This window comes from Zalophus californianus, chromosome 6 (genome assembly GCF_009762305.2).
Source record: "Zalophus californianus isolate mZalCal1 chromosome 6, mZalCal1.pri.v2, whole genome shotgun sequence".
Lineage (NCBI taxonomy): Eukaryota > Metazoa > Chordata > Mammalia > Carnivora > Otariidae > Zalophus > Zalophus californianus.
The window spans coordinates 127,979,897-127,994,820 of NC_045600.1; the positions used below are offsets into that span (position 1 = coordinate 127,979,897).

At 42.6% G+C, this 14,924-nt stretch overlaps 1 protein-coding gene across 1 annotated transcript in view; it reads left to right on the plus strand.

The window, feature by feature from the left end:
* ADAMTS17 (ADAM metallopeptidase with thrombospondin type 1 motif 17) overlaps positions 1–14,924 on the plus strand; it is a 353,771-nt gene that overhangs the window by 199,933 nt on the left and 138,914 nt on the right. The window contains exons 12-13 of the mRNA XM_027571265.1: positions 11,197–11,298; positions 12,367–12,512. Coding sequence (XP_027427066.1) covers positions 11,197–11,298; positions 12,367–12,512 — 248 coding nt within the window. The remainder of the gene's footprint in view (positions 1–11,196; positions 11,299–12,366; positions 12,513–14,924) is intronic.

Sequence of the window (14,924 nt, forward strand, 5' to 3'; positions counted from 1 at the left end):
TTCCTGCCAATGTCCTTTTTCTGTACTGGGACCCAGTTTTGCATTTAGTTAGTCCTGTCTCCTTGGTCTCCTCCCATCTGTGGTGGTTCCTTGGTCTTTGTCTTTCATGACCTTGTCACTTGAGCCGTACTGGTCAATTATTTTGCAATCTGGGTTTACCTGCTGTTTTCTCATGATTAAATTGAGGTTATGCATGATTGGGAAGGAGACCACCCTACATCTTGTTACAGGGGTATCCCCTTATCCGCAGTTTTGCTTTCTGTGGGTTCAGTCACCCACGGTCACCTGTGGTCTGAAGCAGCTGATCCTCCTCCTGAGGTGTGGTCAGGTCAGTCGTAGCCTATCCCCAGGTCACAATACCTATGACATGAAGTGATGATGTCACTTCATCAAATTATGTAGGCATTTTTTCATCTCACATCATCACAAGAAGAAGGATGAATACAATAAAATACTTTGAGAGAGGGACAGACCACATTCACGACACTTTTATTACGGTATATTGTCATAGTTGTTTTGTAATTGTTCTTAATCTCTTACTGTGCCTAATTTATAAATTAAACTCCATCATAGGGATGTACATATAGGAAGGAACAGTATATATAGGGTTCAGTACTATCCATGGTTTAAGGCATCCACTGGGAGGCTTGGAACACATCCCCTGTGGATAAAGTGTGACTGTTGTACTGGTGATATTAACCTTGGTCACGGGGCTAATGTATCTTGAAGGATTCTCCACTGTAACTTTTTTTTAATGTAAATTAAATTTAATTACCATAGAGTGTATTATTAGTTTCAGGGGTAGAATTTAGTGATTCACCAGTGACATATAACACCCAGTGCTCATTCCGTCAAGTGCCCTCCTTAATGCCCATCACCCAGTTACCCCATCCCCCCCACGCCCCCAGCAACCCTCAGTTTGTTTCCTATAGTTAAGAGTCTCTTATCTCCACCGTAACTTACTATTTTTCTTTTTGTGATTACTGTTGAGTTTATCTATAGCCGAGTTTCCTGACCTCGGCACTATTGAAATAATTCTTTGCTGCAGCTATCTTATACACTATAGGATATTTAGTAACAACATTAGCCTCTACCCACTATAAGTCAGGGGCATCCCCTAGATGTGACAACCAAAAAAATGTCTTCACACATTGTCAAATACCTTGCAGGGGGGCAAAATCACCCCAAATTGAGAACCATTAGTCTACAAGATAAATACCTAGAAGTGGATAAAAGGTCATTTTTGCATGTATGTAATTTTTGGAGTTTTATTCACCTGTGTATAACACAACAGGAAACACAAAAAAGTTCAAATCCTAAGTGTACAGTTACATTCATTTTTCTTATAAACTGTACACATCAGTTTAAACTACACATCAAGAAATAGAGCATCTCTGCAATTCCAGAAGCTTCCCTAAAGCCCCCTTCTATTCACTAGTCCCCAGCAATAATCACTATCTTAATTTCTGATCCCATGGACTAATTTTGCCTGTCTTTGAACTTGAGATGAAATTAGGTACATGCCTCTCAGTTCTTGATAGATATTATCATATTGATCTCCAAAAAAGCTTATCTATTTACACTCCCATAAACAACATATGGAAGTTCCTGTCTCCCCACATCTTCACCCAGCCTCTCTGGTCCTTGCCAATCTGAGTATTTAGGAAATGAGTCTGTTGCAGGTTGAATGGCATTTCTCTTATTAATGACTTTGAGCATATTTTCATATACGAAGAAGCCAGTTGTGTTCTCTTTTCTGTGGACTGTCTTTTTAAATCTTTTGAATTATTGATCTTTTTTTAGTGATTTGTTGGAAATTTTATTTTTAAGGAAATTGGCCCTTTAGCTGATATATGAGCTGCAAATTTTTTTGCAGTTTGTTTACTTTTTTTTTCATTTTATGTCAAGCAGAAATGTGTGTGTGCATGTGTGTATGTGTGTAAAGTCAAATATATCAGTACCTTTATAAGGCTTCTGAGTTTTATGTCATGCTTAGAAAGGTCTTCCTTACTCCTAAACTGTAAATAAACAATTCATATGATATCTTTTAGCACTTTTATGATTTCATTTTTATGTTTAAATCCTTAATACAGCAGTCATTTATTTTAGTGTAAGGTGTAAGGTAAGGGATCCAACTTCACTTTGTTTCCAGATGGCCTCTCAGGTGGATCCATACCATTTATTAATTTATTTATTTCTCCCCATAAATTTGAAATGCTATCTTCATAATATACTTCTTTATGTCTTATTTTTAAAATGTATTTCTGGATTTTTCCAGTCTATTCCACTGATATAATCATGTACCTCTTAATACTTACATGACTGTAGCTTTATAAAATATTTTAATACACTAACCATATGCTTTTTCACTGGCTATTCTTTCTTGTTTATTTTTCCATATGGTCTTTAGATCTGCTTGTTTAGGTCCAAATTGTGTTGGTATTTTAAATTCAGTTACATTATTTTGGAGACTAACTTAGTGAAAAATATGTGCCTTTATACTTTGAGTCTTCCTACATAGTGTTTCTTTACATCCATTCAAGACATCTTCCCTCCCTCACTCAGGGACATTTTAAATTTTTCTTTATGTTTATTTTATAAGTTTCTTATTATAGTTATCCCTATAGAATATTTTTTGCTATATGAATGTGATCTTTTATTCCATTATATCTTTAAAATTGGTTGTAGTTGCTATTTATAAAGAGCTTTGATTACTGTATTTTAATTTTCTGCCCAACTGACTGAATTCTTTTAGAAATTATAATAGTTCTTTAGTTGAGTCATTTGGTTTTTTAGTTATATAATTCCATATTAGCCCCTAATTCTTTCTTTCATCTAAAATAATAGCAGTGTGATAATATACATTCTTTTCTTCTCAGTTTTAATGAGAATGCTTCCAATGTTTCCCCATGAGATAGATATTTATCAGATGAAGGAAGTATCCATTTATGTATATTGTTAAGAATTTTAAAGATTTTTTAATGTATTCATTCAAGACACACAGAGAGAGAGAGAGAGAGAGAGAATGAGCAGGGGGAGAAGCAGAGGGAGGGGGAGAAGCAGACTCCCTGCGGAGCAGGGAGCCCGATGCGGGGCTCGATCCCAAGACCCTGGGATCATGACCTGAGCCGAAGGCAGACGCTTAACCATCTGAGCCACCCAGGCGCCCCTTGTTAAGAATTTTAATAAGAGGTTTTGATTAAATTTTATTAAATGTCTTCTCAGCATCCATGGAGAGGACTGGATGAGTTCTCTCTTTGAATTATTAATGTGGCAAATTATATTAGCAGGTTTTCTAATACTGAACTATCTTCAGATTCTTGGAGTAAACCTTACTTGGCCGTGGTGTATGTTTCACTATATTAGTAAATTTTATTTAGGATTTTCGTCACAGTGTTCATAAATGAGTTTGGTATGAACCTTTTTTCTTTTCCTGTGCTTATCTTGTTCAGTTTGGTTTCAGTGTGATATCAATTAATATAAATAATAAGGAAAACTTCCCCTTTTTAAATGCTCTTAAGCAGTTTGAATGCATTGGTGTTATCTGTTTCTGAAAGATTAAATAGAATCTCCTTATGAAAAATACTGCTAAGAAACCATGTGGGCCATAGGTTTTCAGGAAGGGTAACTCATTGGCCAGCTTCCCTAGGTCTTCTATATTAGCTAGTTTATGTGCATTTTTACCTCTATTCTGGGTTTGGTTTTTTTTTTTTTTTTTAAAGATTTCATTTATTTATTTGAGAGAGAGCATGAGCAGAGAGAGGGGCACAGGGAGAGAGAGAAGCAGACTCCCCGCTGGGCAGGGAGCCTGATGCAGAACTCGATCCCAGAACCCTGAGATCATGACCCGAGCCAAAGGCAGATGCTTAACGACTGAGCCATGCAGGTGCCCCACATTTTACTCTATTCTGAATAATAGCTCTATTAATTTATACACTGTAAGGAAATCATTTCATCTCAAGTTTAGGTACATAGAATCGAGCTCAGTGATCACTGATTATTTTTTAAAATTTACATGCATACATACATATGTACATACATAAAATTTCCTTTACATTTTGGTTATCTTCTTTCTTCCTTTCTGTCCATCTTTTTTTCTTTCTCCTTTCTTTTCATCTTATTATTCATGCTTTCTTCCCTTTTTCTTGACTAGGTTAGCAAGTGGTTTATCCAGTTCATTTTTCCCCCAAAGAGCCAACTCAGACTTGTCTATGGTTTTTCTGTTCCCTAAATAATAAATTACTCCTTTTATCTTCATTAATTTATTCTGTTTTCTTAGAAATTTATATTGTTCCACTTTCATACTTTTTGAAGTAGACAATTTTTTTTTCCTTGTTTGAGTATTTGAGACTCTTCCTTCATATAACATTTTCATCGTCATTATTTTCTTCATAATTCGCAACTTTGGTTATGACTTTCCCATTGGCCCAAGAGTTGCTTAAAATGACATCCTGTGATTTTTGCTGTTTTCAGCGGATGCAAAGCAAGCCATTAATTTCATCAGATGTACAAGCGGAGGGTGTTACACAAGAGCATGAGTAGGAGGAGATAGGGGTTGTTGGGCCCCTATTAGAAGCCTGCCCCCTACTAAGTGGGAAGACTCATTATTCTACACAGTATATGTTCTATGTTAGCCATTTTCTTCTCAAGTACCGCCTCTCTGCCATTCTTTGTAGTCTCCTTCTAGGACTATGATTAGACACAGACATCAACGTTTTCTCCTCTTTGTTATCTCTTAACCCAATTTTTTTTTTAGTATTTTCCTATTTCTTTTCTCTTCATGCTACAATCTATATAATTTCTTCAAATCTATTTTCCAGTCATGAATTCTTTCTCTCAGTGATGTCAGAATCCACTGCTTTTCTTCAACAATTATACATTTAATGTCTTTAGTGGCGAAGACACTAAAGACCCCACCCCAGCTCGTGCTCTCTCTCTCAAATAAATAGATAAAATATTTTTAAAAAGTAATTTTCTGTTACCTAAGTACTTGAGCAACACCTTAGTTGCTAGAAATTGCTCAGACATTAAAGAATAAAAGTTCTTTCTAGTTTCTTTTTCAGATTTGCCTGATCATATTCCATAGTATCTCACTGCTGGCTTGTGTACATGATGTCATCTTCTATTTCTTTAAATATTTTATAGATATTATAATGATTTTTTTTTCTTCCAGAGAGAGAGAGAGGGTGGGCAGAGGCAGAGGGAGAGAGAGAGAATCTTAAGCAGGCTCCACACCCAGTGCAGAGCCCAGTACAGGGTTTGATCTCACAACCCTAAGACAGTGACCAGAGCCGAAATCAAGAGTAGGGCACTTAACTGACTGAGCCACCCAGGCACCCCTAGGTAGTTATTATATATTCTGTATCTGATCGTTCTATCATCTAAACAGCTTGGAAGTTTTAATCTTTTGTTGGTTGATTCTGCCGGCTGTCATTTATGTTTCCATGTTTCGTTGTGAGTTTACTTTTATTAGAAATCAGCATGGAATTCTGAGAGCCTGAATGGTGGTTGCTTTCCTTCAAAGAGACTTTACATTTGTCTCAAAAAGCCAGGGGTGCCACCAATCCTTCTAGAAGTGATAAACACCCTTCCAGATTCCAGACTTATTCTCCCAGCTGGAGGGTCAAGATCATTGCCAGCCCTCGGGGGGATGCACCCCTTGTATGTGCTGACTACAAATTGGACTATGTTGTAGGTATGTACAGGTATAAGTATGTGTGTGTTTTGTGTTGGTTTTCTTGAATAGTTCCTTCACTTCTGGTGAGCTCAGCAGTAAGAATGACGTTTGAGGGGCACCTGGCTCGCTCAGTTGGTAAGATCAAGAGACTCTTGTTCTTGCGGTTTTAAGTTTGAGCCCCACACTGGGGTGTAGAGATTACCTAAAAATAAAATCTTTAAAAAACTGAATGACGTTTGATTATAATACTTAGCTGTTTTTGCAATGGAAGAGCAGCCCTGCCTTCCATAGATGATCTATTCTGACATTTGCTGGGAGCTAAAGGTGCCACAGGCAAACTTCTCTTTAGAGTTTCTACTCTACCCTAATTCCATGGGCATGATGAAATAAATGCATTTCCACCTTTAAACCCTTTCTCTCCATTCCCTCTACACTCCAATTTAATTATTTTTCTTAGTGGTTAACGTTTTCCCTTTAAGAGCTCTGATATCTCAGTTATTACATTTGTCTGTTTTGTTCCTCCCCCAGCTAGACATGATAAAGAAATTGATATATATGGACAATCCCCTATTCCGCCCCCCACTGCACCTTCTTTTCTAGCCTGTTCTTGTATCTCTACCATTTCTGCCTTATCCAAATTTATATCCTCGGCCTTCTGTTCTCTAACTTCAGCTAGAGAAGTTCTCTAACTTCATTTCAACCGATGCTTTGGTGGGTGCTCACTTCTAGTCACTTCTGAGTTTTCATTCATTTCTCGGCTGACTGAACTTTATCCTCTAGTATTTTCTCCAGAAAAGGATTCCACTCTTTATACGTTCAAAATAATTTTCTGGGGGCACCTGGGTGGCCCAGTCAATTAAGCGTCTGCCTTTGGCTCGGGTCATGTTCTCAGGGTCCTGGGATCGAGTCCCGCATCAGGCTCCCTGCTTAGCGGGGAGTCTGCTTCTCAACCTCTGCCTGCCGCTCCCCCCACCCCAGCTCGTGCTCTCTCTCTCAAATAAATAGATAAAATATTTTTAAAAAGTAATTTTCTGTTACCTAAGTACTTGAGCAACACTTTAGTTGCTAGAAATTGCTCAGGTTACATTTTCTTTCCTTGTGTCCTTCTAAGCATCACCCCATAGTGGGTGCTGTTGTGGAAAAATCTGCAGGGAGCCTGCTGTCTTTTCCCCTTAGTGACTTGATCTTCTTGCCCGGCTGCTTAAAATATTTTGTGCTCTATCTCTGAAATCCAGTAACTTTTATTAAGGACATGCCTCTGTGTTCATTATTCTTTGCCATTTTTTCCTGGAATAGGGCTTTGCTTTCCAATCTGAAACTGAGAGCTTCTTTCATTTCAGGATAGGATCTTGAATTTCTCTTCAGATACCTTTTCTGTCCCATTACTTCGGTTCTCTTCTTTAGGAGTCCTATCTTTCCACCCCAACTCAGGGCCCTTGACCACCACAAACATCTGTCCCCTCATTGGAAAAAATAGAGCTCATCCTCCTTGCCTCCCACTTTTGCTTATGTCACAGCTCCTTTATGTGTCTTCCATGTCTGTCATTTCTGCCTAATCTGTTTCAACTGTTTATTCATTTTATTAAATTCACTTTTGCTTGGTCATTAACTCCATGTACCCCTCTGTGTTCAGTGGTATATCTCTTCTTCTGCTCTCAGTGTTGTCCTCATTGGTCATCTGATTGTATTATTTTTTACCTTCCTTGGCCCAGTTCTGATGGTTAATACTTTATCTCCTTTGACCTGACCACCTTTTCCCTGAGTTCTTATGTATTTGCTTTTTGCAAGTGCAAAAAAAAAAAAAAAAAAAAGACAGTTACTATGGTTTTTTAAAAAAAATAATGCACATAGGTTTGCACATTGTTTTTAGCCATATGATGATCATATTATCTGGTGAGTATTCTTCACATGCTTTCTCCCTCCTGTATCTTCTCCCTTTTTATTCATACTAATTTGTATAAATCCTGTACTGATTGCTTCTGACTGTTGTTCACCTCTGAATTATTCCTGGACCAGGGATAGATAGGAGGTTCATTTTGGAGAGTGTCAGGGCTATTTTCAGGCTAGGAGGAATTCTCCTTAGGAGAGGAGTGTGTGTGTTCCAACCTAAAGAGACCAGCAGTTGCAAGACTATCCACCATGCAGTCTGTCTCCTGCTCTAGGACTGGCTTCCTACACATATGGTCTCCTTGTCATTTCCTTGTGAAGCCTTGATTTTCCTGCTTCTACCTGGTGATAGGTTGGGTCCAGAGAATCTTCCCTCTCCAGTTTGAGCATGCATTTCTCTCCTTATCTTTTCTCTCTCTGTAAATAGTTTTCCTATAAATAGCATACTATGCATGCTTAAAAATGCACAGATCATACATTTAGAGCTTGATTAGTTTTTAGAGAGTGAACACATCTGTTGAGCCACTACATGGATCCAGAACAAGGATATGAACCTTGATCAATGAACTCTCAGTCCAGTACTTCTGATCCAGCTCAGGCCCTTGACCTCTACAAACATGCACCTCTTCTTTGGAAAAATGGAAAAAATAGAGAAAGCCCTGTCGTCCTTGCCTCCCACAGCTGTCATGAGCCTCAGGATGACAGAGCGCTTTGTCATTTGGAAAGCACGACATGAATGCCAGCTCTCTAAAAGGCATCATGGTGGCAAAGATTAATGCTGTCCATACTGTTTCCAGTACTGAAAACAAATCACAGAAGGGCAGCTGCTTAGCTTGGGCACACAGGGCAATGCTGATGGCCGAGCTGGGGTCAGAGGCTACAGCTCTAAAGTTGCCTTCTCTGCTCAATCCCCTTGTCTTTGTTTTGAAACTAAACAGAAAGGTGACCACTGTCCTGACTCCCAGCACTACCATTTTCTTCTACTTGAAGTTCATATAAATGGAATCGTGCAGTATTCCATTGTTCTGATAGACCATAATTCCTCTGTTGATGGCCATTTGGGCAGTTTTCAACTTTGGGACGAATACAAAGATTTTTGCTAGGAACCTTCTTGACAAAATGTTTTTGGTGAACATAGACACATGTTTCTGTCCGATGCATACCTAGGAGTGGAATTGTTGAATATTAGAATGTGCATGTCTTCAGCTTTAGTAGGTACTATCAAAGAGTTTCTCAGAGTTGTTGAACCAAGTTAGAAGCTCATCATTAATTTAAGAGTGCTCTTATCACAGCACATCCTTGTCAACACTTTGTATTCTCTCTCTGTCATTTAGTCATTCTGGTGGGTGTGTAGAGGTACAGAGTGGTGGTTTTAATTTGCCTTTCCTGGATGGCTGATGAAACTGAGTGCCTGTTCATGTGTTTCTTGGCCATCCTTATGTTTAAATGCCCTCACTTGTGAAGTTTCCAAGTTTTTTGCCCATTTTTCTACTGTGCCATTTTAATTTGTCTGTGGGGGGCTTTTGTGTTTTTTACATGTATTCTAGATACAAATCCTATGTTGATCCCATTCATTACAAACATCTCTCCCATGTATTACAAATATCCTCTCTCACTTTCTTACAGTTGTCTTTTGATAAACAGAAGTTCTTCATTTTAATATAGTATAATTCATTAATTTTTCCCTTTATGGTTAGTACTTTTTGTGTTCTACTTAAAGCTTTGCCTGACCCCATCCCCTTTTCCCTAATGATTAGAAAAGTTTTATGGGAATGTGCTGTCTATAAAGTGCATAACAGTTCACACCACCTTCTTCCTCTCCCTCCCGATGGGGCAGGTGCATCTCCTTATCCCAAGCACTCCTTCCTCATAAATTACCTCCCAGGTCAGCCTTGTCTCACGAACACGTGTCCACACACTGACACCACACTCTCGAAGAGCTCCGGGGTTAAAGTTCATGGAATCAAACATTTAATGAGGTGCAGTCTGTCTTTATGGGACCAACTGGTGGTATGCTCAGAGTTCTCATCTTTTTACCATTCCATGGAGAGGTGAACAGTAATGGGAACATAGGGGCTTTCCTGACCCCAAGTATGCACTGTTCCACCTGAATCATCAACTTCTTTAAGGGCACAGAGCAGCTTTGACATACTTGAAAAATGAGCAAGCTCTGTGGGCTTTTGAACTCTTTGTCAAAGCCCCTCCAGCTCTGCTTCCCTTCTTCCCTTTTTCTCCGTTTGTCTCTTCAACTTCGAAATGTTTTTTGACTTGAGACAGCACAGTGCACATCTCTTCTATGCAGATGTTTGAGGTTACTTGGAACGGCAGCCCTCTACACGAAGCAAGGCACACCTTTTGCAAGCTCCACTGTGACTGTCCTGAACAAGGACCCTTGACCCTCACCCGGCCCAAAATGCACCCTCAGGTGCCCCGGCCATGTCCTGGAGGGTGATGTCTTCTTGCTCCAGCCCAGGCCTCTTCCCCATGATTGGGCTTGGCATCCTGGAAGCACTGCGTCTTTAAAAGAGCCTTCAGTACATTTGTTCTCAATTTTCAGACCACGAGGCGAGGATTTGGGTGCAAGTAGTTTATCTGGGAAGTGATCCCAGGAAGCACTGTGAGGGGTCAGGGAGGTGGGAGAGGAGAGTGGAGAATCCAAAGTGCACTGAAGGGCAGGCAACCGCAGGGACAGTGGGGCCAACCCGCCAGGACCCTCTGAGAGAAGTGAGGAGCTTGCCTCGGAGCCATCCCACCCAGGGAGATGGGCTGTCCAGCTCCCATCCCTGTGGTCAAGGGTCGCTCCATGGTCAGAGGATGGCCTCGGGGCAGAGAGACTGGGGAAGCAACACTGAATGCTCTGAGTCCTGCAGGGAGGATGCTGGCCATGTCTGCCCCAGTTCTTTTCATAAATGGTCCCATCCTGAGCACTTTGTCTACGTGCAGGTTTCCTATTAATACAAATGGCAGTCTGTTTTTAAATGCCTGTCCTTGTTGAAGGGGAATTATTTTAATTGCATATTTGTGCATGTTCAGAAATTCCTTAGGTGAAATACTATAAGAAATTACGCATAAGTCAGCTGAGCTAGAAAATGGGTGACCACGGGAAGAGTGACAAACCTTTAACCCCTTGAGGTCTCTGAGCCTTTTATCGGCCTTCGGGCTCTGGATTCTAGGCCTACGTAACAGCCCCTCCAGCCTCAGCAACAAAGCTGCCTCTTCTGGCAGGCCCTGTCTGAGGAGGCTCTGCCGGGGAGATTCTTTTCCTGTGCACTATGTCTGACCCATGGGTATCTGCCTCGTACCTTCCTATGTTAAATGGAAGGTATGTGTTTGTTAATGGCGCCCAGCCTGCACCCTGCGTTGAATACCCCCTCAGTAGCTAATGCAGGAATTGCCAAACTGAATCCCCACCCCCCGAGACAAGCACCCTCCTGGGAGTCAATGCAGAGAATTTTGTGGAGTTAAAGTGAACCAGTTGAATGATGCGCTTTTACATCCAGATTCATGACCCTCCTTCTTCCCTTCATATTTCGAATTCCAAATCCAAACCGGTCATTGGGCCCCGCCTTCCGACCCCAGGTGTGACCTGTTTCTGGTGTTCTAGGTAGTTGTGTTCCTTCCCTTGTCAGCAGCATCTGATGTGCGCTGGACTGTGGTGCCTGGTGGAAGGAGATACATCCTGCAAGACCAAGCTGGACCCTCCCCTGGACGGTACCGAGTGTGGGGCAGACAAGGTAACCCCCGCCTCCCACAGCCCTCCCCCGGTCCCCGTCTCCTGGGCATCGGGCACGTCTCTTGAAGGGCGGTGGTCTGCACTGTACTCAGGAGTGCCTGAAGCTCCCCCTGGGCAGCCCCAGAAAGGCCCATGGAGCCCACTCTGGGCAAAAAGGGACACTTCTATCACCTCTCTCCTTTTTTTTTTCCTCTGGTAAGATACAAGAATCGCTTAATATTTTTGTTAAATTGACTCTTCTTGTCACACAAGTGAATTTCCTTAAGAAAAACCCTTTTATATCAATAAACCATACATGGGAAAACAGGATCGCTGGCCATATGCAAAAGGCTATCCTAAAATGTGTTCGACGAGAACGGTGTTAGGTGATTCTAGCTCGAGGTTAAGAGAGCGAGCCTGAGGCCTGATGTTCATTAACAGGAGAGACTGGTGTTGGCGAGGAGGGGTGTTGAGGGCCAGCAGCCACAGATTTCTCCTTAGTCTTACTGCAAGGAGTAAACGAGATGCCATGATGAGAAACCACTAAATCACCTCTCGTGGCCCGGAAGTGCCACACATGTTGGGAAATTCCTCCTTGGAGGAGGGGCTTTCGCTTATTCTCAGAGCCAAGGTTCACCCCTGTGGAGCTGGCAGCGTCCTCTCCAAGCACCAAACCCAGCTTCGAAGTGCAAAACCACAGAGCCAGGAAATGCGGCCTTCCAGAGAGACGACGCGCTCGCATGAAGTAAAGTTGGCCAAAACTCGGGTCTCTTCAAGAGCCATGTGAATTAATCCTTTCTCTGAGAATTTAGAAAACTCCAAGGGAGCCCATTCCATGTGGACTGTGAGGGCAAAATGCAAAGCCCACAGGTGTATAGGTGTCAGGACAAGTAAGAAAGGACGGGCTCTAGAGTTCCCAAGCATGCCTACCCCCGAAAGGGTCTACTTTTGTGTAAATTACCAAAAGCCACTGGGGATGGCATGGCGTTTTCTCATGTGGGGGGCACCGCAGTGATGTGGTGAGCGAGCAGGTTGGATTCCTTGGCGCTGAGCACCCCTGGGGCCCCGGGCCCGCCCTGCTGTGTTTCAGTGGTGCCGCGCAGGGGAGTGTGTGAGCAAGACGCCCATCCCGGAGCACGTGGACGGAGACTGGAGCCCGTGGGGCGCCTGGAGCATGTGCAGCCGGACGTGTGGGACAGGAGCCCGCTTCCGGCAGAGGAAGTGTGACAACCCCCCGTAAGTCCCCCTTGACCAGGCATTCTCCAGGGTGCCCTGATCAGGGTTTCCAAATCGCAGCTCTTACTGCCTGATGCCAAGGAGGGTCTGTCCCCTGAGGAGAATTTGAGCTTAAGGGAAACAATGAAATCACTCCAAGGACCCGGGGTGCAGGAGTGTCGTGTGCGTCATATGGCGTCTCGGCTTTAACAGAGCTCTTGCTGTGAGCGTGGATGCAGTAAGTCCTGTGGTGAGCTGGCTCCTTATCCCTTGTGTGGGCCTGGGTAGAGAGCTTTCGTGAGACAGCTGGGTGACAGTCTCCCTTTGCAGGCTTCCTCAGTCAAGGGTCATTCCAGGGAAGCCTGTGGACCTTCAGGAAGAATGGCTGACCTTCAGATTGGCTGTTAGCTGATCTGGGAGCCGCCTGGCTGTGGATGAGTCACACAACATCTGGGGGTTCAGCTGTCTTTGTTCATCCAGATATTTTTCACCTTGTGTTCTTAGGAATATTTGGCAGAAAATCATTTTTGGGGGGTTTTTTTGTTTGTGTTTTTCTCGTCATTGGTTTCCTTTTATTGACCTTGATGACGACCCCTCTTGTTCTTGGCACATTTGTTCCAGAAAGCTCAGGGCTGGATTTTGTGCTTCATTACGATAATTCCTTTCCCACAGGTTTTTCTCCTCTCCTCTGAGAGTTCCCATTTTTTAATATTTCATAGAATAGTCTCTTTTATGTCTTGTGTGCCATCAGCTGTACCACATTAATTTTGAAAATGAATGAGTTATACCTTCTGAGCAAAAAGAAAGGCTTTATATCCACAATTAAGTCATGTTGATGAATAAGTAGCAATCCCCTCTTGTGTTTAAAGATTCCGATGCCCAGGCTGTATCCCAGACCAATTAAATCACAAGTTCTGGGGCTGGGACCTGGAAACTGGATGTTTTAAATCTCTACAGGTGAACCCAATGGTCAGCCAAGGCTGAGAACATCCTGATTAAAGGAAAACTGACCTCACAGATTAGTCAAGGTCAAGAGCACAATTTTCCCCCCAGTAGTGCTGTAAGAATTGGCATCACATACTTGTCTTGTTAAAACTTTTCCTTCCAGTATTTAGCAGAGTGCCTGAAAAATAATAGGTGGGTTTTTAATCTTTTAGGAATGACTTCTTAATTCAAAGCATAGAGGGTATACTGGGATTCTCTAGAGAAATAATCAAGGAATATATATATATATATATATATATATATATATGATTTGCGATGAGAAATCGGCTCATATAATTATGGAGGCTGGGCGGGGGGGCGTCCGATGATCTGCCATCTGCAGGCTGGAGACCCAGGGGAGCTGGTGGTGTTGTCACACCCAGGTCTGAAGGCCTGAGTGTAAATGCCAGTGGGACAGCAAGAGAAGATGCAGAGAGAGGTCCTAGTGGGGGTAGAGGACACATGGGGTGGGTGTGAATTCCTCCTTCTTCTGCCTTTTGTTCTATGGAGGTCTTCAGGGGATTGGATGATGCCCCTTGGGGAGGGCCATCTACATTACTGCATCCACAGATTCAGATGCCAATCTCATCCGGAAACCCCCTCACAGACACACCCAGAAATAACCCTTAGGTCAGTCAAGTTGACACAGAAAAGTAACCATCACAGATGCGTAGATGGTTAGACAGCCTGTTTAGCTAAATGGTGAGAAATTAATAGAGGTTTCAGTTTTCTCATGGTTCTGTGAGGAAGTTAAAATAGTTCTACCTCTGGCCCTGAGAAGAGAGCTCTGTGGGGCGCCTGGGTGGCTCAGTTGGTTGAGCGTCTGCCTTTGGCTCAGGTCATGATCCTGGGGTCCTGGGATCCAGCCCTGAGTCAGGCTTCCTGCCCAGCGGGAAGCCTGCTTCCCTCTCCCCCCCCCGCCCAACCCTGCTCCTATGCTCTCTCTCTCGCTCTTGCTCTTCTCTCTCTCTCAATAAATAAATAAAATCTTAAAAAAAAAAGAAGAAAAACAAGAGAGCTCTGGGTTTGGAATCAGGATGCTGAGATTTGGGCCTGGCTTCGTTGTTGGTCATGTGACCTCAGGGAAGCCCCTTCTCCTCTCTGGGCCTCAGTTCCGCCATTAGAGGGAGCGGGCGGAGTGTAGTGAGGAAAGCTGGCTTTCGAAGCAGGAACGGACAAGGGTTCAAGTCCCAGCGCCACTCCTTATAGCAGCTGATGGCCTATACGTGTGTCTCCATCTGAAGTTGGAATAATTCATGGGAATGCATATAAAGTAATGGTCTATATTGAGTACATGGCCCCTCTCCATCTTCGCACTAACAGAGAATGGAGATGAGACCGTGTGCCCTGTCCCCTGACATACAGGACGGTGTGGGGCTCGGAGGAAGGTGATTTACATGGAAAGACTTTGTTCAGAGCAGGGTACAATTTGCAAGAGTTGTAGCTGTC